The following is a 27,296-nucleotide window of genomic DNA, read 5'->3' on the forward strand; positions in this document are numbered from 1 at the left end:
AAACGGTCTTATACAAACTCCAAGTTAATTTTGGCAAGAAAATTTTGATCGAATCGACCATTTCTGAGTTATACCGGACGGATGCTAGCCAGCTACATGAGAAAGTTATGCAAAAATCTCTTACCACCACGTGATTTCTTGCCAAAATTAACTTAAAGTTTACTAAGGTGTAATATATAATATTAAGGTATATCAGTTAAGGTATAAGAATATTTTCTGCTAAAGTCAATCGTTTTCGAAATAAAGGGGGTGGGCCATCCTGTTACAAAAAGCGTGGTTATGCTTTAAAAAAAAAGCATACCCCCACGCCTCTTCCGTTGAGCCTATCAAAATTTTCCTTTCACTAAACGTGGCACAAAATAACCTCTAGAATCGAATTATACTATAAAAATATGGGCTTCTCATTTAAAATACCAAAGTTAGTGTCATTTCCCAGCTAGATGAAAAAGTTATGTTAAATCTGTAAAGACCACGCGATTCCTAGCCAAAATTAACTTCAGGTTTGTATAAGACCATTTTTTGCTAAAGTTAATCGTTTCCGAATTAAATGGGTGGACTTTACAAGTTGACACATTCTGTATATCGAGATAATATCAATATATCACATATCCCATACAACTGTAATAAAGCAATAGAAAATTGATTATTATAACTGTAATATTATTTATAGTGGTTGGTGATTAGTGACCGTTAATCGTTATTTATTTAGAAATCGTGAGATGCGGTCTGGTGTGATGTAGGTTTCAGAAAAACATTTCCTTTATCGTGCCAACGTTCCGATCTTTATTGAGATCATCTTCAGGGCCTGGGATTTACAAACATTGTTTACATATAACAATTACATTTTGGATGTGGAAAAGTGAATTTATACAATGCAAAATATATTTTTTTATATATTCAATCAAAGTCTTTCTACTCACTCAAAGTGTTTGTCTTCTGTGTATGGCACAATTACATAATCCCAGGCTCTGAAGAGGATCTCAATAAAGACCGAAACGTGATAAAGAAAATGTTTTTCTGAAACCTACATCACACCAGACCGCACTCACGATTTCTAAATAAATTATTTATAGTTGCGATCACAACGCATTTACATGCTTTACCGAAGTTACTACAACTGTATAGTAATTACCAATTTACCCAATATTCAACACGTAACAAATTTGTTATAAATTTATTGTAAATGTAATAAAACTAATAATTAAATGATTTTCATGATTTTCAACATATTACGTATTTCGTACAATTATAGTAGATTTATAGCTTCCTTCAAAATATTAAACATTTATAACTAAAATTATAGTACAAAACAACACAGCAATTTAAAAAATATTACGTAATTCTCACTAAAATTATTAAAACTATTGAGGCCACTCACAACTCGACAAGCAAGAATGGCACAATTACGCAGAAAACAAACACTGAGCCCTGAAGATGACCTCAATAAAGATAGAAACATTGACACGGTAAAGAAAATGTTTTTTTCAAATCTATATCACACCAGACCGCATCTCACGATTTCCTAATAATCATTAAAACAATTGTAACAACATAATTTTATATTCAATATATTATGTATTCTAACATGTAAAAATTACTAAAACTATAATAACATTATTGGCTCATTTGCAAAATAGAACGTATTTCCAACTAAAATTACTAACAAAACAAACAACATAAATTCAATTTGAAAAGTTGACATCCTTCCGGGGGAGGAGGGAACCGTGAAAATCTTTGGATTATGTGTTTATGCGTAATATGTAATATCGGCCCAATAAAATAATATATACACACCGAAAATATAATAACTTAGGCTCATTTGAAAATATTAACATTCTTCTAACTAAACATTACTAAAACTAATTTTCAAACCATACGTACATACAACTAAAATCACTAAAAATATGATAACATCATTTTAAAACGGATGTCTAACTAAAATTACTGATTAATACATAGAATCGCAGCATGTTAACTATCTGTCGTGCAAAATACAAAAGTAATCCTTGTCAAATTGCCAACATTAATAAATAATTATATTTTTCACCTTGCGTATTTGTCTATTAATATTATGATAAATAGTAATCATTTTCAATAGCTCCTACTAGAGCTTTTTTAATCAAGTTTAATTTTCTCAATTACTTAATCTTTTTATGTAAGGTTTTGGTCGAAATGAAAAAGCTAGTGCCACGAGCGGGATTCGAACCTAAGACCGTCGGCTAAATACACCACTTGAGCTATTGTGACTTCGATCCACTCGATCGATCGATGAAAAATGGCAAAGAGAGGGAAAATAGAAAAGCTGTAGGTTGAGATGGGGAATTGGTGTCCGAGTGAATCGAAGTGATTTAGCAGTGGCGTATTTAGCCGAAGTTACTGGGTTCGAATCCCGCTCGTAGCACTATCTTTTTCATTTCGACCAAAACCTTAGAAAAAAAGATTAAGTAATTTAAAGAAGTAATTTGGTTAGTAGTCTATTAAATATAATGGATTTAATTTTATCAGTGACATAATAATTAAAATGTTTATATATTTAACTAATTTGTGGATTAATGTGTATAATAAAAGACTTTGCTGATAATGAAATATGAGGAAAATCTTTGTCTTGTTGGTTGGGAATAAAAGGTAAATTTAACATCCGACTTTACTCTTCAACTTTTAGGTTTTAAGGCTTTTACATATCGGGCTTATTTTTAAACTTAATGCAAACTTAGTACAGTTTTTAAGTGCATACAATAAAAATTTCTTTCCAGCAGTAACTTCTTTTTTCACTTCTAATTAGCCCTAAATGACAGACATTTTCCGCAGACGTCATCTCGTCGATTAATTATTAACCTTCAGGCTGGTCTGCCGTATATCCGGAGAGGGTTTTCATTATCCCGTCGATGTATACGCGAATAGTAAAACATCCAGTCCAGTCTGTTTTCCTTCGTGTTTTCTACCTCGCAGACCCCCTTTGGTCCTTGAACGTTCTTTCTTTCAGACAGATTTCACGGTACCAGGGCGATTTCCTCGACGTTGCGAAACTCGACGCTTACCATCTCCCTTGGCAAAAAGTAAAGAAATGTTCCAATCCCTGCTCTCGACGGGCTTAAAAGCGGAGAATCTCGCCTTCAAGAAAATCTGTCGGGATGATAATCTCTTGTCTACTTATTTACCTTTACATTTCACAATAAAATAAGTCTGATAAGTTTTTTCGTGATTTTAACACTCCATTCCTGCTAGTTATCAAGTGTAAAGGGTTTTTATTAGATTATTTTTTAAAGTGATGCATTCTTTTTATAAAGTATTTTTGCACTCGACCTCCATCGTGGTTATTACGACACTTTTATTGGTTTTTGAACGCCATTTATATTTCTTTAACTTTCTTTATTAATGCAACTTGGACGTTTCAGATGATTTTCGTCTGTTAGACTCTGCTTTTCGCCGTAATCACTGTGGTTTGGATACTTAATCGGGCCCATTTTATATTTTGGACATGTTGATTTTCTCTTTTGGAGTCTTGAACGATCTTAGTTTTGGGTTTTTTTGCCTTTCCCAGTACAGAGAAAATAAATGAAGAGTGAAAATTCCAAATGTTCTTGGTGCCTTCTGTTATTTTTTTTCAGGAAAACAATAAGTAAAATTCAAAAACTTTATTGAAATGCATTTTATTGGTAATAGAAGAGTATGTTCTTCCGCAGCTAGTGCAATGAAAAACAAACTCCTTACTATGCAAAAAAATAAGAAATTGAAGACACGTTCTATGTAGAACATAGAACTCTTTGAATGAAAACTATACATAGAACATGGTAAACCTAAATAACGTATAAACATAAATTAAAGTTTTACATATTTAGAAGTTTTGATAATAGTTTTTTAGCAGTTTCTGGCAAAAAATCCAACATGGCAGAGAAATCTTTTTTCTTGCCATCCGACAAGAATGGCTTCTGAATCAATGACATACAAACTTTTTTAATATCAGGTTTAGCCCCTTTTTTTAGTACATTAATACGTTTCCACAAGTCTGTGTCATTGAATGTGGACTTATACTGGATAAAACCTGAGACATCTTTGGAAACTTTTATCATAGTAGCCTTTGTGGTGGAACATTTACTTTTAATATAGAGTCACAGGCGGTTTTAAGTTTGTTCAATGTTAAGTAGGGAGAACTGTTCCGCTGTAACTTTAGCTGATGCCACAACATTTTGTAAATATGTCGGAGTGAATCATTTGGGAACCCATTTCCTCTTTTCAGTAATGGCGAAGTCTCGATCACACGATAAAAAACTATGACCGCATATTAGAAATTTCTGAACAATCTGTTCAAAATGTCCAAATTGTACCACAAACATCATTAAAAAAATAAGGGAGGTCGGTGGCCGCAACGGTTTAGGCGTTGACAGGGCTCTATCATTGTAAGGTAAAGGACCCGGGTTCGAATCCAGCGGCCCTGCATTCGAGCCCGACATACTTACAAGTGGGCTTTTTTTTTTCAAAAACACCGGTACCCCAAGGGTTGATATGACCTCTGCTGTTGCGAACCCTCATTAAAAAAAAAATAAGGGTGCGGTTTTTATTTTGGCCTGCACAATTATCTGACCATGAAACCAGTTTATTTCTGCCGAAAATGTCATATTATTTCACTAGACGTAAATTGCAGGAACCAACTTCTGTTTCTCCAACTGGCTGATACGCCATGGCACATAGAACCTTTGGAAAAATCGTATGGCCCATACTTAGACCAGTGCCATCTATGACGAACGCAACAAACCGCAACCATATGTCACAGAGTACATATTAAGAAAAAATCTCGTTTTGAGGAAATTGGCACTTAGAACGTTTGGAATTTCCACTCTTCAAATTGTGACAAACCAGGTCCGAGAGTAAATCTCACAATTGCTGATACGCCATGGCACATAGAACCTTTGGAAAATCGTATGGCCCATACTTAGACCAGTGCCATCTATGACGAACGCAACAAACCATTTTCAAAGAAGTTTAGCACTTAGAATATTATTAGGGTTATTGGCGATGTCACATAGAACATATTAAGAAAAAATGTCAGTTTTGAGGAAATTGGCACTTAGAACGTTTGGAATTTCCACTCTTCAAATTGTGACAAACCAGGTCCGAGAGTAAATCTCACAATTGCTGATACGCCATGGCACATAGAACTTTTGGAAAAATCATATGCCCCATACTAAGACCAGTGCCATCTATGACGGACGCAACAAATCATTTGTAAAGAAGTTTAGCACTTAGAATATTATTAGGGTTATTGGCGATGTCACATAGAACATATTAAGAAAAAATGTCAGTTTTGAGGAAATTGGCACTTAGAACGTTTGGAATTTCCACTCTTCAAATTATCACAGACCAGATCCAAGAGTAAATCTCTCAATTCTATGTGATTATTATATTATCATTATCAAAGTTTTTTCTCTAATTGTCGCCATACCATAAATATTTTTTACAATTTTTTTTTCAAGCACGTTTTCATTGTTGAAGTGTTTTAATTATTACCGTCATCTGTCGTGCTGGTGGTATTCAATTATGCCATTATATGCCAACGTAAAAGCCGGTAGGTCCTCGAATAAAATTATCAGCCGATTAAAAATTTCATAAGTATTCTGATCGAACTTGATGTATTCAAGTATCAAACATAAACATGTTATGTTTTAAAGTATGTAAATCAGAAACCTGATGTATAAAGTTCGTTCTTTCCATGGTGCACGATGGATCCTTGCCCTATTAACTTTTATTCTAAAAATTGTACAATATATCCCAGCCGCCCAAAATTTGTTACAATAATGAAACGGCCCGTTATGGTGACGTGACAAATCGACAATGGGATACCGCTCCATTGTTTTACGATTGTCCGCTTCCATCCGCCGACGACCATTGTCAACGAATAGCCCAATGTCAACTGTAATAGCAGGTCGGTACGAAGGTCGCCCCGGTACGCAGGGTGTCGCTTCCGGTTTTTGACGCCGCCGGTTAAGACGTTCAACATCCCGGGCAACGATCCCAGGCCGTCCTTGGCAAAGACAATGACATGTTCCGAGTTAGCATGCTCGCGATATGACGACGACGGAATCTGCAACCGAAGACGTGAAGATTTTTATAAAAGAGCCGGCGCTTTTCTTCTTACCTCTTCAACAACAAAGGAGACAGTTATGAACAATTCATCTCTTGTTCCAGCCCCTTTTTCATTTAAACTTGGAATGAAAGTTTTAGAAAAACAACTTAAACTGTTAAACTTTTCCTAATTTTTCCCTCTCTGCTTTCCTCAAAACGCTTCTTCGCAAGTGCATTTATTTTAACGTCAATATTTAAACAATCAGCTATAATAGAACTCTTAAGATATAAACGGTTCCCAAGGCTCAAAGAATTTTAAACGATTTTCTCTTTATTACTGTGTACACTAATTTATTTACAAATATGGTCTAGTTGTTGTTTACCTGCTTTAAATAGACAAAATTTCCCCTGAAAGTCTGTTGGCGATGAATTATCGAGGCATAAGTTGCTTTAAATCCAATTTTTGGCGATTCAGGAACTTGATAAATCGTAAATTTTTTTCCATACATTGACAGACACGTAAAAGGACAAATTCAAAATACGAAACTTAGACTTCGGCAAAAGAAATTTGGTCGCTTTTCCATCGAAACTTTTACGAAGTTCCTTTATCGATTAATCGCGGTTCGATGAAAAATAGATCAAGTACGAGAATGTAGTCCACAAAAAAAGTTTATTGTCCTCCCGGCTGGCAGTTTCAAAACAAACTGAACTAAGGGACTAGGAAAGCACAATAAGCCAGAAGGCTGCAGTGCTTTGGGAACATAAGCCCTCACTTCGCAATCTCCTTTCATCAATATTTGTGTGTATCTGTGTTGCATTTAGATCTAGTACAGAATAGTATTTTACGTGTACATTATGGTTTGTCTCACAGAAATTACGTTAAAATATTTAAATTTTTAAGGATTTTCGTTCTAACAATACGATAAAATAATAGCCAATCAGAGCCATCGCGGGAATAGAATAAAACTTCGCAGTCGTTTCGTACGATTTTCCACGGTCGTTTTATGATTTCCCAGAGATCCTTGGGTATAAGAATCAGTGATTTCAAAACGATATCAAATTTTATGCCGATGCACTCGTCCTCTCAATGCCAATCGATTACGTTTCAACACGCAAAAAGAACTGCACCATCCGCTCGTTAAGTCTTCAGCGTGATGAGCGTTTTATTTCTCAGAATGGGCCCAACGTGCTCGGTTTGACGTCCAAGCAATTAGAAAAATTGAAAACAGTCATGGAAATTCTTCAGAATTGTGATACGTTGGTTTAAAGAATGAATATATGGAATTTTTTTTAATAAAACGGAGTGTTTATAAAGCAACTTTTAATAAAATCCCAATAATAAGATGTGAAAAGTAAATGATTAGATCATTATTTGCTAAAGTTTAAAAAAATTAGAAGCATTTGTCATTGCGTTATGCTATTTTCGCTGTTTAATAGTAGTGTTATTGAAATATTTTAGACGTGAATTGTCGAATTGACCGATGTTTCATTCATTAGGTTCATTAATTTAAGTAAGGCAGTTAATTAATTTAAAATCTGTTTATAGGGAGTAGGTGGAGAATTAAGGACCTCACGTACAAAATTTCGAAATATCCCAGCGCCCTGAGCAAGACGTTGGTCGACATCGAAGTGAAGAAAGCTTTCAGGGTTTGGAGCGAAGTCACTCCGCTTTCCTTCACCCGGAAAACATCAGGTAAATTTTTCATCCTTCTGTTCAGACGATGCGATTTTTCATCAATGGCCGTAGACACAGACGATCAGTCTCGATCAAATTACAGTCAACTGTCCTTGCATTTGCAGCCACCCAGGGTTTTGAGAATTTATCACAGGCTATGATATATTATTGTTGTTTTCTAATCAGTGTTTTTACCGTAGGGCCAGTAAACATAGAAGTAAGGTTTGAAAAAGGTGAACATGGCGACGGTGACCCCTTCGACGGACAAGGGGGCACCCTTGCCCACGCCTTTTTCCCGGTGTTCGGCGGCGACGCACACTTCGACGATTCTGAAAGATGGACGGTCAACACTTACAAAGGTGAGACTTGGAATTATCCACGTCTTTTACATTTCATCACGCGCTTTTTTTAATTTTTCGTAGGGACGAACCTTTTCCAAGTTGCGGTCCACGAGTTCGGACATTCCCTGGGGCTGTCGCACTCTGAGGTGAGGGCGTCTCTCATGGCGCCGTTTTACAGGGGGTACCAGCCGGACTTCGAGCTTCACCGAGATGACATCGAAGCTATACAGGTGAGTTCAGTCCGTCCTCAGTTCACCATTTGCCTAAAATTTTAAACATACACAAGCATTAGTTTCTCATCTCACCTAACAAGTCTTGTTATCTTATAACATCTTGTCTTCTTGTACTGATATGTTTAGTTGTTTTGACTCCTATCGTAATTCTTTAGACTTTAACATAAATATTTACTCTTGCAATCCTTTTCCTGTAAGGTCTTTTCTTCGACTGAGGAATCCTCATCAGTCTTATAGCAATTGATAAAAATTTTTGTTCAATATCTTTTCACTATTTTTTATTTGACTAGGGATATTTATTTACAAGTTAGTTTTCCCGTATCCCTGATTTTTTGCGGGATGTTGATGATATAATTCGCAACTTTAAAAGCACGTTCGTGCCTGTTGGCCTTTTCAGGACATACTGGCTGATATAACTCATTCGTTAGGCCATCGTAATATTCATAATTAAAGCCACCAGGGATTCCATATGGCTCCATATAATGCCATACACTTTTTCCTTTACCTCGCATAAGGCCTTAATGACACCTGTCTGTCGGAAATGCCTTTTATTTCATTGGCGAAAGCCCAGGGTTCAAGTGGTTTCAAACTGGAAAACTGTAGCGTATTTACGTAAGTGTAAAGTCAGTTCGGTCTTTGGATTCATCCCGAGGACTCTTAACTCCCGTGTCTTTATCCGTTTTTGAGCCTTCAGTATTCCAGTAGGAACTGGCCTTCAGAGGTATTCCTTTGACCCACTCTACCCTTTCTTTATGAGTGCTTGTTGGTGAAGTTATATTTTAGAGTAGTGTCATCGATTGGGATGAGTATGGCATCTGTCTGTACCTCCTCCCTCAGTTTCCATTGTTTCTTGCAGATCGTTGTCCATTTATGAACCTATGAGCCACTGCTCTGGCTTCTTCTTGGATTAGAAAATGGAGCGGTGGAAGATTTAACGACACCTATAAGGCGGCAGTTGGCATTGTGCTCTTTATTCCAGTGACAATGAGTCATGCTTGTCTTTTGTGTCATTTAATAGCCTAATCGTTTTACCTTGCAAAGTCCTCGGATACATATGTCAACATTGATCTTATGAAATAAGTATAAAGCCGTAGGGTCATTTTGGGGTTTAACCCCCAGCTTTTAGCACAAAGCCTTCTGTACCACCCCAGGCAATTTTGGCTTTTGGGTAGTTTCAATTAGATGTGGCAATGAGGTATGATTCGGATGGTCATAAGTGTAAGAAAAAAAATGCTATTGGGCTCTACTCCTTAATCTTTATGCCTGACTGTTATAATTATTTTCAACCAAACTACTCTCATTATCATACGTTTAGTGTTTTTTTCTACATTTCTCCGTCAAGTTTGACTTCCTCAACCCCTGCAACTTCAACATCTCGCACATATCAAAAATATTAATTCTATCTTTCAAATAGAGTGTCATCAAAAAGTCCTTAAATAATCATTAAATATTTATTTATACATGCGTCTTTTGCCTTTGACATCATTTTTCTGTTAATGTTCAAGAATTTACAAAAGCATGTACGCTTCATTACCGATTTTGAGTAGAGAAAATCTGGAAAAATTAGATTTTTATTCGATAGCACAATAACGTAAGCGAAATATCAGACTAGAGACTCAAAACGCATATTTTGCATTTACGACTTCCATTTACTTAACAATTAAGTTTTTTCTCATTTTCCAAGCTTATGCCTCATTCTTAATTTTGGAAAGGATCTGAACGTTTATTAAAACTCGTCGGCTTTCATTGTTAATTATTGTGAATTGTTGATTAATTAAAATAGATTTGTGTGGTGATGGGTAGCAACCTAGGCCCGATACTGGCAGACATAATGACACATCTATTAAATACAGTCATACCACAACTTCCTTTCACATTACCCTTCCTCACTTAATACGTAGGTGATATATTGACAGCAGTTCCCACAGATCAAATTCAAACTACATTAGATACATTTAATAGTTTTCACCCACGCCTACAATTTACACATGAAATCGAAAACAAAAAAAATACCATTTTTAGATACACTCGTAATAAAACAACTAGATGGCACAATAATCACAGATTGGTACCAAAAACCAAGAAACACAGATCGCTACCTCAACTTTACATCTCACCATCCTCTTCATACAATAATAAACACGGTCAAAGGGTTACTTCACAGAATGATTACCCTAAGCCATGAATCAGTTCACCACAAGAACATAAAGATATACAAACAGATCCTCCATAACAATAGAGATTACCCTAAACACATTGTTAACAGAATAATCAACAACTACAACTCTACACTAACACCATCCACTATTACTAATAATACTACATCAAATCTATCAAATACCAACAAACCAACATACATTTACGGCCCATCACATAAATTAAACACATTTCTCTCGTCCGATAACTTCAAAATAGCTTTCAAAAATTATAAAACAATCCAAACACTTTTTTCCAAAATTAAAGATCCCACACCAATAACAAATAAATCTGACGTAATCTGCAAGATCAACTGTTTAACTGTCCGGCAACTTACATCCCAATATCTGTACAAGAGAGTAAAGCAACATATCTATGATTGCAAAAAACCCAAGCAAAATCCTACAACACTCGCTACCCACCATTTTAAACACAAACACAATTTCGACTTCAAAAATCCAAAAATATTACATACAGAACAAAACAAATATAAACGTAATTTCTTAGAAATGGTTTATATCAACCCAGATAAACACAGCATCAATTACAGAACAGATACATCTAAACTTAGTCGCAGCTACGCCAATATCATTAATCAAATTCAATATAGATAACATACATATATCATTACATTACATTCCACATATCAAATATTTTTCATAGTCTAATTGTCCAATAATTTAGCTTTCCTTTTACTATTTATTCCTTTCTATATAATCCTGAAAGGATAATCTGGCCGAACCATTACCAACATTTGTTTCCTTCGTCGGCTCTTTTCACCTCAAAGAAGCCGACGCCTTATACAAAAATGTCTTCTATACCGACTTCCTTCCCCACCCCTTCAAAATCGAACGTATATAAACATAAAACAGCAAAATCTCACTGGCACTCTCGACACGACACGCAAGAATGGCACAATTACACAGAAGACAAACACTTTGAGTGAATAGAATACTTTGATTGAATATAAAAAATATATTTTGCATTGTATAAATTCACTTTTCCACATTCTAAATGTATTTGTTAAATGTAAACAATGTTTGTAAATCCCAGGCCCTGAAGATGATCTCAATAAAGATCGAAACGTTGGCACGATAAAGAAAATGTTTTTCTGAAACCTATCACACCAGACCGCATCTCACGATTTCTGAATAATTAAAATAGATGGCAATTCACCAACTTCCGTTTTTAGGAAGGACTTCCGTCAAGGTGACCGAGATGGTTCTTGTCGGAAAGGTCGGCCAAGAAAACACTTTATCAATCGGAACAAAACATAATTTAAACTTTTTCTCTTTTGATTACTAACCCGATTTAATCACCCGGAAAACAGGCGTTGTACGGCAGACCTACAAGTCATAAAGACGGCAAGGACAGCTCAGAGTCCAACCCGGCCACTACCGAAGATCCTCGGCCGATAGATCGTGCCAACGAGACCACTGTCGACAATGCTCCCGATATTTGCGACGTAGACAGCATCGACACGATGTTCAACTCGGCCGAAGGGATAACCTACGTCTTTAAAGGTGAGTGCTAACAAACTGTCTATGCCAACAACAGCGAGAACATACGGACCCGACTGCAGTATCTACTTAAACGTTTAACGTCGTCGTCCTACTATACAAAATTTAATTATACCTGACTTGGGCTATATTTATCGAATATAAAATGTTTGTGTATTAAACAATAACTCTTTTTTAAAAATATTTAATTGCAAAAAAAGAAGATAAAATCGTTAAAATTCGGTCTAAAAGGCTTTTATCTACAAGACTATTTAAAAGGCCACCACTTTCAAATTCAATATTTAATAAATAATTTTGACCAAATTTGTAAACCCAACAAACAGAAGTTGAAATTTCTTTCTTGTCCTTTGCTAAAAATTGGCAGCCATGGAATTTTTGGAATTTTCACCATCATCATGGAACAATAAAATAACCATATTTAAGATGTAAAAAATAATCCTGCATTTATGCGATGAAGGATCATTATACAGGGCAACAGACTGTACTTATGATTATCAATTTTATGCTGTGGGTTTGTTCATACTCCATAATAGTCCTGCAATTATTTTTTAATGAAAATGACAAGTAAAACAGTGTTATATTCTTGAACCAATTTATTTTTATTATCAATTGTTTTATATTTTTTTATTAAGGAGTTACAATTTTTTGTCAAGATTTTTATTTTAATCTACTGTATTTCAGGCTCTCTTTATTGGAGGCTGACCAAGACTGCGATTGCTGCCGGTTACCCAAGGTACATCGGGATGTCTTGGAAAGGACTGCCTGGCAATATTGATGCTGCTTTCACTTACAAAAATGGGAAAACTTACTTTTTCAAAGGCTCCCAATACTGGCGGTTTACTGGAAAATCCATGGATAAAGATTATCCTAAGCTCATATCTAACGGTTTCGAAGGGATACCAAATAACCTAGATGCTGCCATGGTCTGGGGAGGAAATGGAAAGATCTACTTCTACAAAGGTATTAATGCAAACCGACAGTACGGAAAAGAGTAGTCTTGAAACGAAGTCATTCGGTACATTTGCAGGATACAAATTTTGGAGATACGACCCGACTCAGAAGCCAGCGGTAAAAAATACTTACCCCAAGGCTATTTCAAACTGGGAGGGTGTTCCGGACAACATTGAAGCTGCACTGCAATACACAAATGGTTATACGTACTTTTTCAAAAATAAACAATACTATAGGTTCAATGATAATACATTTTCCGTAAGTATAAATGAATTGCGAACACCACAGTTTTCAGGTATTTCATAACTAAATGATTACAGGTCGATTCCACAAACCCTCCGTTCCCACGCCCCTCGGGCCCCTGGTGGTTCGGATGCGATGAATCCAATGCCAGATATACTGGTGAGAAACCGACTGAAGAACAAGATAGCAGAAGGCTGTGGTCGCTTAACAAGGAAGGCACAAATGATGCATTAGACGGTGGTGAGTCTGAGGACAGATTGTTAATACATCGTTAAAAATCTGTTGCTGTTTATTTTTCTTCGCTGTTTGTACAAAGATTTTTTTCTTCTAAAACTAAAATTATAATTGTTTGTTTATATTGTACATTATTGAAAAGTAAGATTTTTCTATCAACTTTAATATTTTGTATATACTGATTTTTTTTCATCATTACGCTACTTTTTATAAATTTAAAAAAAACCAAGTCTCTCCTAATGCTCAACTAATTTTGACCCCATTAATTTATTGGTCCACAGCCTTCTACTTATCTGGTAATTTAAACAAAATATTTAACACCTTTGAGCATATACAACTCACTTGCATGTGCAATTTATACACTGGTGTTTGGGAAGCTTAGAGTATATCCACAAATCGTAACTACTTACTTAACTTGCAAGTATATTTTCAATTTTTAATTTTGTTTTCAAGAAATATACTTTCAAAAATGAAGAAGACGTTATTGTGCTTATTAAAATTTCAAACACAAAATGGTTTGTAAATATACTCTTGTTTTTGCTATGGTTCCTTACTGTTAACCACACTTCTTTGTAAAGTTCCTAAATGAGACACCAACACTGTATGTACTGTTTTTCTCAAAATTATTATTGTTTAATCTTTTTATCAACTCACCTTGTATTGTATAAGTGTGTAATTCGAATCACTGTACATAAATCAGCAATTTTGTTAAATCGGTTTAATATTTCTCTTTTAACCATGTGAATCTCTTTACTATAAAATAATAAATTAAGTTTCTAATAATCTACTATTAGATTTTCTGATCCTCATAAGACATACCACATTGCTCTTAGTAGTGAGTTATACATTTGTTATAATTATGTCTGTTTATAAACACATCAAATAGAAGCATGGGTTTCAACTCACCGAAGTTGCAATTTTTCCACTGTTCTTGACTCCGCATGGTTGCACTTTCCAAAAAACAAAAATCACTGATTTTGTTTGTACCTCACAATTCTGTAAATATAAATTACTGTTTCCCTGCATCGTTCAAAGCTCTTCTGAGATGGCCCTGGTCCTGACTCAAGATTCGGCCGACTGGAAATTATCGACCATCAAAAGCATAACTCATCCAGGATCATTACTCAAAGAATCAGTGTAGCATCATCCATCTGTGTCCGCGTGCTTCTGTTTTGAGTTACCTTATTTACAATCATGTCTAGATGCATGGGAAATCTGTTTTTGTACATATTATTTCTATTATATATTTTTTTAAAAATATTTATCGTGTTAGTAAAAATTTTGTTTTTGTTTTATCGTTTATACATAATTGTTAGCAAGCAATGTGGCATGCTTTTGTGATGTGATAGTAATGAAAATTGTAAAGAGATTGAAAATATATGGTTATTTTTAATCACTTGTTTTTGTTTTTTTCTAAGCACTTTTGTAAGCATAAACTTTAGTTGTTATAGCAGTTTGTTCTAGAGGATAATGAATAAACTTATAACTCTTAATTCTTTAGTTTTTATTTCTTCAAAATTTAATACATCTTGTCTTTCCTTAAAGTCGCTATAAATTCCCACATTCGTTTTAAGTAAATTGCAGATCTCATAAAATATTTTAATTTTTACAAATAAATTCCCTAAATCATGGCATTGTTTAATGTGATAATGATTTCACTTGCTTAATTCTATATTGTTTATGTTAAATGTTTGTTGTTTGAAACTTGCTTAATTGTGAAATAAAATTTGCTTTAAAAACAACATCTAAATGTTCATTAAAACGCTCGTCACTGTTATTTCTTTTCCGTAGTCGACAGAATAAGTACATACAGCCACTTGTCAGCACAGCTTTCTTAAAGTTCATTTAGTGTTTTATTAAGTTATTTTTCTATAACACTATCTGCAATAACACCTTAATAAAAAGCTTATTATTAATACAGACATTATCATAATACAAAAATATTTTATTACATTATAAATTTCAATTTGCTTCATTTATATGAAAACTTGTCGCTTCAGCACTGTTTTAAATGAATGTCGTCATTGACCTGCCTTGTTATTAATGACTTTTAAAATTTTAAGAACAATTTTCTTATAATATAATTTATTAAAGCTTTACCACCGGCGAAGAGGGCTGAGGGAAGAACAGATTCAGAAGAAAAAGGAATGAGTTGGGCTTCAAGGAGTGTTGCTACTATGTTTATAGTACTTTGTTCTGTACTAGTCTCTCTCTGAGATAAAATAATCTGTGATCATATTATTATTGGGAAAAAAAATTATCGTTCAAGTCCCCAGGACTGAACCTCGATACTTGATACTTCAGACTTCAAAATCTGAAGGCAACTGAGCCAAGTACGGCGATCGTATTGCAAAAGATGAATATATTGTAAAACTTGTTTATCACATTAGTAAATACCAGTATTTTTTTAAAGTAAAATTAAAGATCAAAAGTATTTTTTATTGCCATATCCTATCAGCAGTAAACCGAATTATAATCACTTGCTTCGAATACGATTGTATATAGGTTTCACACTGTAGAATATTTGTATTTTTATACTATTATTATTATGTAAAGTATTATTTTTATACCTAAGATGTTTATAACAGATGAAGTGTATACATATGACTCTTAGATTTTATTTAATAAATTTATTACACCAACTCTTGGAAATACTTCTTTTAATCGATAATGTGTCCTATTTTAATCAAGTATGGTTAACAAATGTTATTCTAAAAATCAAATATGTTTTTTTCTGAAAAGAGATTGTTATTAAAATAAAAGTAAATTCTTTAATGATGCCACATTCGTAGATGAATTGCTGTATGTATTATTTATAAGCTGACAAACATCAAATGGTCATTGCTGGGCCCTTTAAATGGAAAATTCTTCTTTTTTTCTTTCGCACATCTTTGTCACAGACTCTCACATTTTGTCTCCTGTTTTCTTAGCTGGCTAACCTCTCGAAGGTACCTCATGTTGTCAAATTGCTACTAAAAGAAACACCCAAACACATAACACAATGTTCACACTTACCACCTCGTGGAAACAGCCCTGCCTCCCAGCTGAAACGTCTGGAATGTGCATAGAGGGATACCCCGATGAAGAGCCAGCAGAAACCGCCCCCTGATGAACTGCTGTAATTTTATAAAATCATTCCAGATGGAGGTGGAAAATCACATTAAAAAAATTATAATATAAATGCAAAACTTGCATCAAATTCATCTCTTCTTCAGGAAAAAAACGCTCTATTACACAAGACAATAATATTTTGGTAAAGCTATAAAATATTTGCTCTGTTGTAATGTCATTAAATTCTAGAAATTCTTAACAGAGTGTTACAAAATTACATAATTCTTGTATAAAGAGTGAAACTGCGCTGTGACCTTCGAGTGATTTTCATTACAAACGTGATATTTGATCAAATGCAATTAGAATGTCAAAACCCAATAAACAATAGATATTTTGAAAACAGCAATGCTTTTGACAAAATTTACATTTGACAGAAAATCATGTCATTAAGTGCTAACCTGTAAAACAAAATTGTTGCTGTGCTATGTAAACATTTTTAAAACCTTTACACAATTTACATGTTCTTAATGACAATAACAACAAATAAAAATATATAAATTGGATGAACTTATGTAAATTTCATTCAACACCTTGATATTTACAAATTTTTTAAAATGATTTTCTTTTTCTACTTGCTTCTTTATCATAACAGTTTTGTATCTACATTAAATACTAATTTTCTCAAGCAGTCTAAATTTATACTAAAATGCTAGAAATAAAAACCTTGATAACATTAAATAAACAGATGCACAGATAAAAAAAAAGGATTATAAATTTAGAAAAAAATTGTGAGACAAAACGTTCAAAATCAATTTTACGACGATTTTATCAATTTAAATTTATTATAAAATACATACCTTTTTTAGATACAGTCTAGATTATGGGTAAATGGAAATAGCTTCCGTCCAAAATCAAACATTCCAGAGCATGAGGACCTGAAAGCTCTTAAAGAAAGCAGTTCTATTTTCCTTTTTTTTAATAAAAAGTTATTTGTCTTAAAATGAAATTTATTTCTGCAGGAATGATTTAATATTGAAACGTATCCCTTTTTGGTTGGTGTTTAAATTTTATTTTAATAAGAAAAAATAGGAATAAATGTCGATATTTTGTCTCAATTCGTCGTATGTTGTACAAAAATATTGCGAAAAAGTTGCAAATGTCCTACAATTATTATCAAAGTTTGAACGTGACAGGATTGAGAAAATGAAAGTTAGAGGTTTGAAAATCTTTTTGTACTAAGTTTTGCGAAGGATATACGTACCTATAGTTAGTTCTATAAACGGTAAAATCCATGCCAGGAAAATTAAAAACCTATGGGATGAAGAAAAACTCGTGGGCAAAATAAAGGTGAGTTGTCTTTTTAAGAGAAAATGGAATGTCGAGTAGGTAAAGTCGTACAGTTTTTAGAAAATCGACGTCGAAAACTATTGAATCAAAGCAATTATATTCAGCGTGTAATCAGAGTAAATAAACCATATAACATTTAGCAAGGCTGAGTTATACCAAACTACAAGACCGAAGGGAATTGAAGGTTTGCCTACCTGATAAAAAAAATTCTTCCGTCCTTCTTAAATATCTTTTCTTAGCTCCTGTGTGTTTATTTTAGTTCTAATAGGGGGTTGACAAGAAAAAAAGTGTGAATTTGTCGAACGTTTCGCCTTCACTCGTCGACCCAGCGTGTATCCTTATTTTTCGGATGTTTTTTATTATATTTTCTGTCTTGAAAAGGTCGAATGTAGTTGAAATGATTGTGGAAATCGGAGACAAGTGCGGATCGGCCGCCTTGGGTTGAATGAAGGGTGTAAAGGCGGTGGAAAGCCGAAGTGGGGGCGGGAGGAGGTGCAGTGCGTGCACTCTGCACATCTGGGGCCGTAGAGAAGAGTGTGCTACATGGGCCGAGCCGGGGTCGATACTTGCGCATTGGATCCGGGCGCAACGTACTCCGCCCGATACACATCGAGGAAGCATATCGATACGGAATCTCCCCCGATACGAGAAGAGCCTCGTGCCGATCCAGCTCCGAATTTCCGGGTCTCCGGGAGTTCCTGCTGGGGGTCGACCCTAAAGGGGTTTGGGAGCGCTGCCGCTTTCGGATCCTCGTCTCTCTCGGCCCGGCCGGTTCCGGGCCTTCGAACCCTGCGTCGGGGCGGTCCCGTCTATTTCGAGTTCAGTTTGAACGGGGGTGGATATCGTGGGGAAAGCAGCCGGTGGGAAGGTAATATCGAGTAGTCGGGTCGATAGTCGGGGCTGTGGAGGATCGTGTCAGAGTCGGCCATGCCCAAGCATGCACTTTCGGTGCCAGTCACACGGCCCCAAACTACAAACTAGCTTTATACCAAGCACCAGGTAAAGCTGTGAGTGGTGTGTCTGTAGTCCCGCCCTGTGTGTGTGTGCCTGTGATATGGGTGTTGTGAAGTGAAGTTACATCGACGGCTCTACACGGAGGAGAAGCAGCGATAACAAGGTAAGCCCCCACCCCACCCCCGCAAAACCGTAGCCTATTTTCGCCTTTCTATCCGCACCCCGTTTTTCAACCCCCGGCAAAGAAATCAAAACGAGCCGCTCCGACCCCTGTCCGCACTGGGCCCGTTCCCGTTTTTAAGGGACTCGCCCCGCGGGAGGAGACCGGATCGCCCTTCTGCCCAGCGGAGGAAATTACCCGGGGAACCTCTTACCGTCGAGGCTCTTCTCCCTCATCGCCACGGGATCCTGAGGCTTCTGTCCGTCCGCCGGGCCGAGGACAGGTGGACGACCTCCGCTCCAGACCTCTCACCTCCCCGGTTATCTTGAGGCCGAATCCTGCAACGGCCCCGAATCCACCTCAGACGTTTCTCCACACGTCTGCGCTAAAATACAGTTTATCTATCTGTTTTTCTATTCTAAAACGGATTAAATATTTAAATTTATACTACCACCCAAATTTAACACCCCTACAAACCCCCCTGGAGATTATTTCTCGAGATGTTATTTGTAACTGTCCAGTTTTTCATAACAATAACATTTTTTAAACAGCTCCCTCCCTCTTAAATTATTTCAAAAGATACAGTTTTTCAAGGAATGTATGAAGCTAAATAAAACGTTTTGGAAGTAAATGGCACGTTAAAATTTAAAATATACTGATTTCTCATGTGATCGTTTAACACATTTATGTGAGCTTCTAAATTGTAAAAATTTGAAGGTAAAAATTAAAATGTTTATATTTTTCATCAAACCTAAACTGATTTGAATGTATGGTTAACCGGTTCGTTTTTGCCATTAAGAAAACACGAATCTTTGTCCAGTTTCTGGTCGTTTTATTTCTTTTTCTTAGAATCTCGAGTTTTTATTTGTTTTAAAATATAATACATAGTTTTAATGCGGAGAACAAACAGATTCGCTAAAGAATTAAAATCTCGAATCGTTTATCCATGATTCTCCTATTACCCTAATCAACAGACAGATTTTTAAAAATATTTTTTTACTAGTCTAATAGTTTAATAGTCTTAAATAACTTAGTAGTTGAAGTTGAAGAGTGATTTTGAGTCTCTCCTTAGCTGTTACTGCCCAAGTAACCTTACTTCGACATGACCATTTTGGTCCATCTCTGAGGATTTCTTAATATTCCATGGAACGGCTTTGTCCGTTTTCTACCGAAAATTGATCGCAAAATTTGCAAACCGAACTGTCATTACGACAGCGACCGTTTCGGTTGCATAACGCTGGAAATCAAAAAACGGCGTATTTACAGACCAGGGGTTACACAACTACTTTTACTCCATCCAAACCCAGGTCTGAACGCGATTCTACAACTGAAAGCAAAAATCCTCCCAAAAAAAGGCCAAAATATATTCACGTGTTCGAAATATCGAAGATCCACATATCCTCAGAAACAGATATTCTTCTCTTAAGCATAAATATTAAGTTGAGCATTTGAAGCTTTAAACCCTTAATTTTATACCCTTAAGTAATCTCATTAAATAGGCTTACCATAAATCCGTTTTCTTCCAAACCCACGAGGTTTATAATTAACCTTTGAGTATGACAAATAAAGTGCATAGAAAAAACAATTACACTATCATTCAAGCACACAATTATGAAGATATTAAGTTCATAACGATAAGCCATGACCAGCAAATAAAATATTTTGGAACTAAATTACATATCTGATCGCAAATGGCTATACTTTGGCCCGGCTTGATCACAATTGCCAGACGTTTATGGCAGCTATGTCATAATCACTGATATGAAATTCTAATGAATTGCCAACAGTTTTATTGCAAAAAATGAAAATTTATCCTCGCCCGCCGTTTTCATTTACATTAATTCAACGGCGTCCAAAGCATTTATACAAAAGAGTTTCCCATGCCAAGGTCAGGCTTTGGGTGAGGAAACCATAATCTCACTTTGAAATAATCTAATTTATTTTTCTTATTGTTTAATTGTTTATACTGACTGGGTTAATGACATTCCTAATAAAAGCTATTTGTTGAAATTAAAGTTAATATCAATTAGTGTTTTTTTTGTACTGGTAAATTTTTCATTTTTGTTTAAACCTGCACCAATGACGCAGATTTTGACTTTTTTTAAATATTAAACATGACTTTATGGGTTAACAATTTGTGGGCTCAATCAAGGAGGATAAAAAACAGATGAATAAATGTACTTCGATGGTTAGTTAAAATTCGATAAAATTTAATTTTAATGCGAGGATAAAATTTTGTTTGTTATAAACTCATAAATGTAATGATTTGTTTAGACAACCAATGTTTCGTTCACTTTTCCAAATCAACCAAGACTTTAATTTGTACCTAATATTAATACAACTTTTGAGCCGTCGAGAAAACAGCCCAACAATAAAAGAAAGAGAAGAAATAAATTATTAAAGTATATTTGAACAATAGAAATCAGTATATCTTTAAATATTTAAAAATTGTCCTAGATTAGATATAAAATGAAGTATTTCGGTAAGTGTGCGAGTTTTAATTTTTCTGTTTTAAGTGTGTTTTTGTTAGCAACTTGTTTCAAAGCAATTTTATAGGTTGAAAGTAATAAGATGATATGGTACTTTTTCGATATTGAAGGTCCTCAGAACATTTGCTATTATGCTTTTTATTTTTGAAAAGAGGGAAGGGGCGGGGTGAACGCGGAAAAAAATAGGCTTCCTATAATAAATAGAAACCGCGAAAGCCCCGAGATCTAAACAGCCGTTTATCAAACGGCAATCTAAACAAACATTGACGAGCTTGTAAAACGGATTTTCAAATATTTAAAATCGGATCGCGTGTCCTTCTCCGGGGGCGGATAACGGCCTGTACATCACGGGGAGTTACGGCCCCCGAGGTGCAGTCCTTTGTGGGGGCCCGCGAATAAAATACAAGTGGGGTCCTGTCTATTTTTATCGTGACGGGCATAAAAACCGGTCCGATTCGGAAGAATGTTGACCTCGCACGTGGGCTTCATTTGTGCGTAAAATCGGCTTCAATATCTTCAATCCGCTATAAATTCAGATAGAAAGAAAGCGGCCCCGGCTTTCCGAAGACGCCCGCTTCAGGATGCGGATCAATCAATTATCGGCGATTCCGACCGGTCGCATCTTCCCAAATGACCTTTCTCGCTAATGAAGATTGTGTGAATGTGTTGTGTGTTTGTGCTTCCCAAAAATAGTTTTAATTTGTACAACCACTTTTGTGGGATAAGCCGTACGCATGAGATTGGCATGGTATCAGGTAAACCTTCACAGAACGATCGTCTCATTTCAAAATAACCTACCAAGCACGCTATAAAAGTTCTCATGAAGGAAGAGACGAAATTATAAGCACTGTCCTAAATATTTGTAAACTTTGTTGCTTGAAAACATGATAATTATTATACATATCGAAAAATATCTCTTAACTTCCAAACAAGATCTTTTGTGGAAAATCTAATTGAACAGTCTGAAAGATAATTAGTTAATACATAGGTAGAAAGAGCGTTCATGTTTTAAGGGGAGGTTAATAAAAAGCGATACGGCATCGCTCATCCCTCTACTTGCACCACCTGTTAGAGCTTGATAAAGAGAGTGAAGGTCGTGCCTGGTATCATCAGCTCGGATGCGTGCGGATGTTCTTAATTTTAACTGTTTCTTTTGAATATTTATTTAAATATTGATGGGTTATGTGCGACAGGTATCAGCAGAAATGCCGGTGTCGCGGGGTGGGCTAGAAGCGGGTGGTAAACTAACGGCAGTCCGGGCTGGACCATGCTATATAGTCGTCTCCTCGCCCCGTGGTTGCTATGGCTTGCCCTCATGCTGACAGAGACAGAGCCCACTGCCGTTAGGGAGACCACCCCCAGACAGGACAACAGCACCGAGTGCCTTGGACTCTGCGACTCGACTGCCCAGAGGATATGCGGCAGCAGAATGACTGGATGGGAAGAAGTGCGTTCGGCACACTGCGGGAGGAGGATAGTTGACAGCATCCCGTCCCTTCCAGCCGACCTAACCACCTGCTTAGCCGCCTTAAGGCACCTGATACACCTCGACGCGGAGGCCTACCACCTTTCTCGCAACTTCCTGGCCATCCTCAGCCGGTTCGACTGCCCCCAGCACTACTCCGTCAAGTTCAATTGTCAGCAATGTCAGGTTAGTCCGTTCTACATCCAATTTACATTCTTTACACACTGGACTCTCTCCAAATTATCGTAACTCAATTAGCCGCTTTATACGACTCTCCGTATAAATTAAATTTACAACCTCTGAAAAAACTATTCTAGTCCCTCCTGACGTTCATATTTCAAAAGTAACAACCTCTTTTCTGGCACCGTACAACTTCCCAAGCAATTAAATCTCATTCTCGGGCCCGTTAATATCACTTAAGACTGCGTCTCCTTCACGACCATTTATTTTTATGATCTTGAGGAGAAAAGAATTGATTTAAACCAAGTACCACGGGCAAAAAACTCTTAAATAAACTGTATGTAGTGAATCGTAACTGCAAATTTCCACCATCTGTCCTCGTGGTCTCATCCTCCTCCATTTATGTTTCGACTAAACTAAGCACCCTCTGAACCCTATAAAATTAATTTGCAAGATTCAAATATTTGTCTTCTATACTGAAGATAAACAAGGTAAAATCATCAACCCACAGTTACAACGACTCTAACAATACTTGCAATTGATTTACGACAATAAGATAATGAAATGGAATTTTTTCTATATTTTAATTTTACTTAAGATCTCGCCTTCTATAAATAATTTATTTTTATACACAAATTTACATAAACTAATAATCCTCAAACATAAAATACATACATCATAGACAATTTAATTGTAAGGTTATAAATTTATTAACTGTACTTTGCAGATGAATGAAGGAAAATAGTACGATGTTGAATAAGAACGAAATTCGTTATTTACATACAGTTTTACATATTTTTATATTTTTTGTATTAATTTATGAAGTAGGCTCCATTATTCATCTTCTTGCCCTCAGATTTTGAACATTTAAACTGTAAAGCAAAAATTCGTTGTAATAACTAATAAAAATCAGTTCGAACATTCAAACAACCGATCGTACTGGGGGGACTTTCCAGAATGCCATAAATCCCGGACAATTGATTAAAAAATGAAATTTTCTGCGACAATTGCTCTTAATCAATAAACTCACCCCCCCCATTCAATGGCGTGCATCCGATTAGATAACTTATAATTGAAATTTTCCACTAGACCCTTATCTGGCAATAAGTAATAAACCATACACAACCACGCCCTTATGAAGAAAAAAGATACACCGATTGAGTTTATGTGCTCGAGAACCCTGATGACAGAGAATGACAAAGAATTAATTTTATTAATCGACCGTTAACTTACAGACGAGGTCGGTTGGCCTTTCAGGCTAATCAGTGGAAGTAAGGTTAAAAATTTAGATAGGAGGATTATTTGTGATTGCAAAGCATAGCGGTAAAAATAATAGATTCGTACTAGCTTATTAAACTTCAAAGTGTACTCTCGTTTACGCAATTTTATACCTGAAACAACCGGTTGTGTAAAATTTGCGATTCTCGAAAAAAAAAAAAATTCACGAATGCCGTACTATCATAGATAATCTATTGATCATTCATAAACTAGATAATCCGTTAACAAATTCTAAATATATAAAACGATAAATCCTCTTGAGTTTCGAAGCATACCGAAAACCTATTTTGTTGTTTACGATATGCTGTTTACTCTCTTTGAACTGTAGTAACGAAATCATAAGATCTGAGGTTCAAAAGCCCATCCCTTGTCGATTAGAATTTACTCTGTTCCCCCTTGATTTTATTACGGCTATCAAACCTCAAGCGTTTGTTGCTATATTTTACCAGAGGCACTATCAATTATTGCTATCCTTACTGGCCATTAAGGTCTTAAGGTAAAATTGACCTTGATCTAGTTTTTCCAACCGAAAAAAGGAAACTCAGAAGCATATTTAATTTGTAAAGTAGGCCAGGGTGCATTTAAATAATAAAAATCATTATAAATAAACACTGAATTACTCAAATTAATTGCGCTGACCAATTCATGCCTATATTTCCAAGTAGATTTAAAATTATTTAAAAAGAAGAATTTTTAAAACCATTGAAATATTCTATCACGTCATCTGTGGACAATCTTTTTTTTTAATAAGCCACATAAAATTCATTTAGAATAGGGCAGACACCCAAAAAATGGTACAGATCCTCAATTGCTCCCATGTTATAGAGCACGGAGATGATGCGAATATATATAAATATATGTTCGTTGGTTCATATGTTGTTCGGCTACTCGTGTTACAAACTTTGCACCATTCTAAATTCAAAATGGAACCAAAAAGTCCTAATTAAATATGATCCGAATCTCAGCAGTTTCGGAGTTATTCCACTTTTTCTGATTTTTTAAGATTTCACGACTTTGCTTCAAATAAACAATGTTAGACTAAAACTAAAAACCATGATAACTAAAATGTTTTGAACAAATCCGTTGATACCATTGAAACCTACGTTAAATTTCCAATAAGATGTGAACAATACTAAACTTGTAAACGATGTTGAAATTAGCGTTTTAGTAGCAAAAACTATGAAGAATAATTATTTTTTCAAAGTTGAAAAACTTACAATGGTGATTTGAACCTATTATTTCCAAACCTAGAGACTAGCAAATTTCAGAAAACGTACTCCATTTAATATCCTTTTTAGTGGTTAATTTCTTTTTTAATCAATTTTTTCAAAGGTGAAGAAATTGATGGATGAAAGGAAAAAAACGTGGCTGACAGATTGGTAGGGTGGAAAATTAAAAAAAAAAGAATTTTGAATGAATTTATTAAACGTTTTTTAATTTGGGTTCGAAACCGAAATAGTGCAAGTGTTTTCTTATTTACCAGCACGACTGCAACCTTACAAAATCAGAAAAAATGGAATAACTCCGAAGCTGCTGAGGTACGGACCACAGTTAATTAGGATTTTTTGGGTCCATTTTGAATTTAGAATCCTGGCAAAGTTTATAACACGAGTAGTCGAACACCCTGTATACAGGGTGTCCTTTTTAGAGGGCCCGGCTGAATTTCTCTTCAACCAATGACGCTATAAAAAAAGTGTTTAGTTGTTGAAGTCTAGTTTCACATTTTTACCTTTGTTTGGAAAAAAATAATAGTTTCCCTTAGGCCAGTTCAGATTCAAAATTTCAAATACAACTCTCTAAATGCTGACACATCATTTTAAAGGAATTGTTACCCTGAAAACAATGGTGCAACGGATTTTAAATTGGTCAAAAAACGAGAAAGGTATGGCAAAATGTTTAAAAAAAATTAATTTGTTACTTTCGTTTATCCTAAATACAGGGTGTTATGATACTCGTGTTACCAACTTTGCCAGTAGATTCTACATTCAAAATGGAACCAAAAAGTCCTAATTAACTATGATCCGAATATCTGCAATTTCGGAGTTATTCCACTTTTTCTGGTTTTTTAGGATTTCACGACCTTGCTTCAAATAATGATAAATCCAAAACTAATAGGGTTTGGACAAATCCGTTGATACCATTGAAAACTACGTTGAATTTCCAATAAGATGTGATCAATACTAAACTTGTAAACGTTGGTGAAATTAGCGTTTTAGTAGCAAGAACTTTGAAGAATAATTTTGTTTTTTCAAAGTTGAAAAACCTACTATGGTGATTTTAAACTACTATATCAAAACCTGGAGACCAGCAAATTTCAGAAAACGTACATTTGATATGCTTTTTAGTGGTTTTGTTTTTAATTACTTTTTTCAAAGATGAAGAAATTGATCAAGGAAAGGAAAAAAAGCCGTTGCTGACGGATTGGTAAGGTGGACATTTTTTTTGTTTGTTTCCCCCGCCTTACCAATCCTTCAGCCACGGTTTTTTCCTTTCCTCCATCAATTTCTTCATCTTTGAAAAAAGTAATTAAAAAAGAAATTACACCACTAAAAAAGATATTAAATGGAATACGTTTTCTGAAATTTCCTGGTCTCTTGGTTTGGAAATAGTAGTTAAGAATCACCATAGTAAGTTTTTCAACTATGAAAAAAATTATTTTTCAAAGTTCTCGCAACTAAAACGCTTATTTCTTCAAAGTTTACAAGTTCAGAATTGATCACATCTTACTGGAAATTTAACGTAGTTTCCAATGGTGTCTACAGATTTCTACAAAACCTTTTAGTTTTGGAGTGATCATTGTTTATTTGAAGCAAAGTCGTGATATATTAAAAAATCAGAAAAAGTAGAATCACTCCGAAACGGTTGAGATTCGGACCATAGGTAATAAGGACTTTTTGGTTCCGTTTTGACTGTAGAATC

The 27,296-nt window shown here is 35.2% G+C and overlaps 2 protein-coding genes across 6 annotated transcripts in view; both read left to right on the forward strand.

The window, feature by feature from the left end:
• LOC106669674 (matrix metalloproteinase-14-like) overlaps window positions 1–16,095 on the forward strand; it is a 39,450-nt gene extending 23,355 nt beyond the window's left edge. Inside the window, exons 4-11 of one of the 4 annotated variants that reach the window (XM_014399312.2) lie at window positions 7,607–7,753; window positions 7,936–8,094; window positions 8,158–8,306; window positions 11,836–12,028; window positions 12,707–12,985; window positions 13,053–13,234; window positions 13,297–13,459; window positions 15,548–16,095. In XM_014399312.2, the coding sequence (XP_014254798.1) occupies window positions 7,607–7,753; window positions 7,936–8,094; window positions 8,158–8,306; window positions 11,836–12,028; window positions 12,707–12,985; window positions 13,053–13,234; window positions 13,297–13,459; window positions 15,548–15,669 (1,394 nt within the window). In that variant the 3' untranslated portion in view covers window positions 15,670–16,095. Of the gene's footprint in view, window positions 1–7,606; window positions 7,754–7,935; window positions 8,095–8,157; window positions 8,307–11,835; window positions 12,029–12,706; window positions 12,986–13,052; window positions 13,235–13,296; window positions 13,460–14,488; window positions 14,947–15,547 lie in introns of those variants that run through there. The other 3 variants (XM_024224662.1, XM_024224663.1, XM_024224664.1) reach the window with 3 other exon arrangements.
• Window positions 16,096–18,056: 1,961 nt separating this feature from the next.
• LOC106669675 (transmembrane protein FAM155A) overlaps window positions 18,057–27,296 on the forward strand; it is a 57,115-nt gene continuing 47,875 nt past the window's right edge. Inside the window, exons 1-2 of one of the 2 annotated variants that reach the window (XM_014399316.2) lie at window positions 18,057–18,968; window positions 22,648–23,105. In XM_014399316.2, coding sequence (XP_014254802.1) covers window positions 22,722–23,105 — 384 coding nt within the window. In that variant the 5' untranslated portion in view covers window positions 18,057–18,968; window positions 22,648–22,721. The remainder of the gene's footprint in view (window positions 18,969–22,647; window positions 23,106–27,296) is intronic. The other variant, XM_014399317.2, reaches the window with a different exon arrangement.

Source organism: Cimex lectularius, unplaced genomic scaffold (genome assembly GCF_000648675.2).
Source record: "Cimex lectularius strain Harlan isolate CLEC.00 unplaced genomic scaffold, Clec_2.1 scaffold8, whole genome shotgun sequence".
Classification (NCBI taxonomy): Eukaryota; Metazoa; Arthropoda; class Insecta; order Hemiptera; family Cimicidae; genus Cimex; species Cimex lectularius.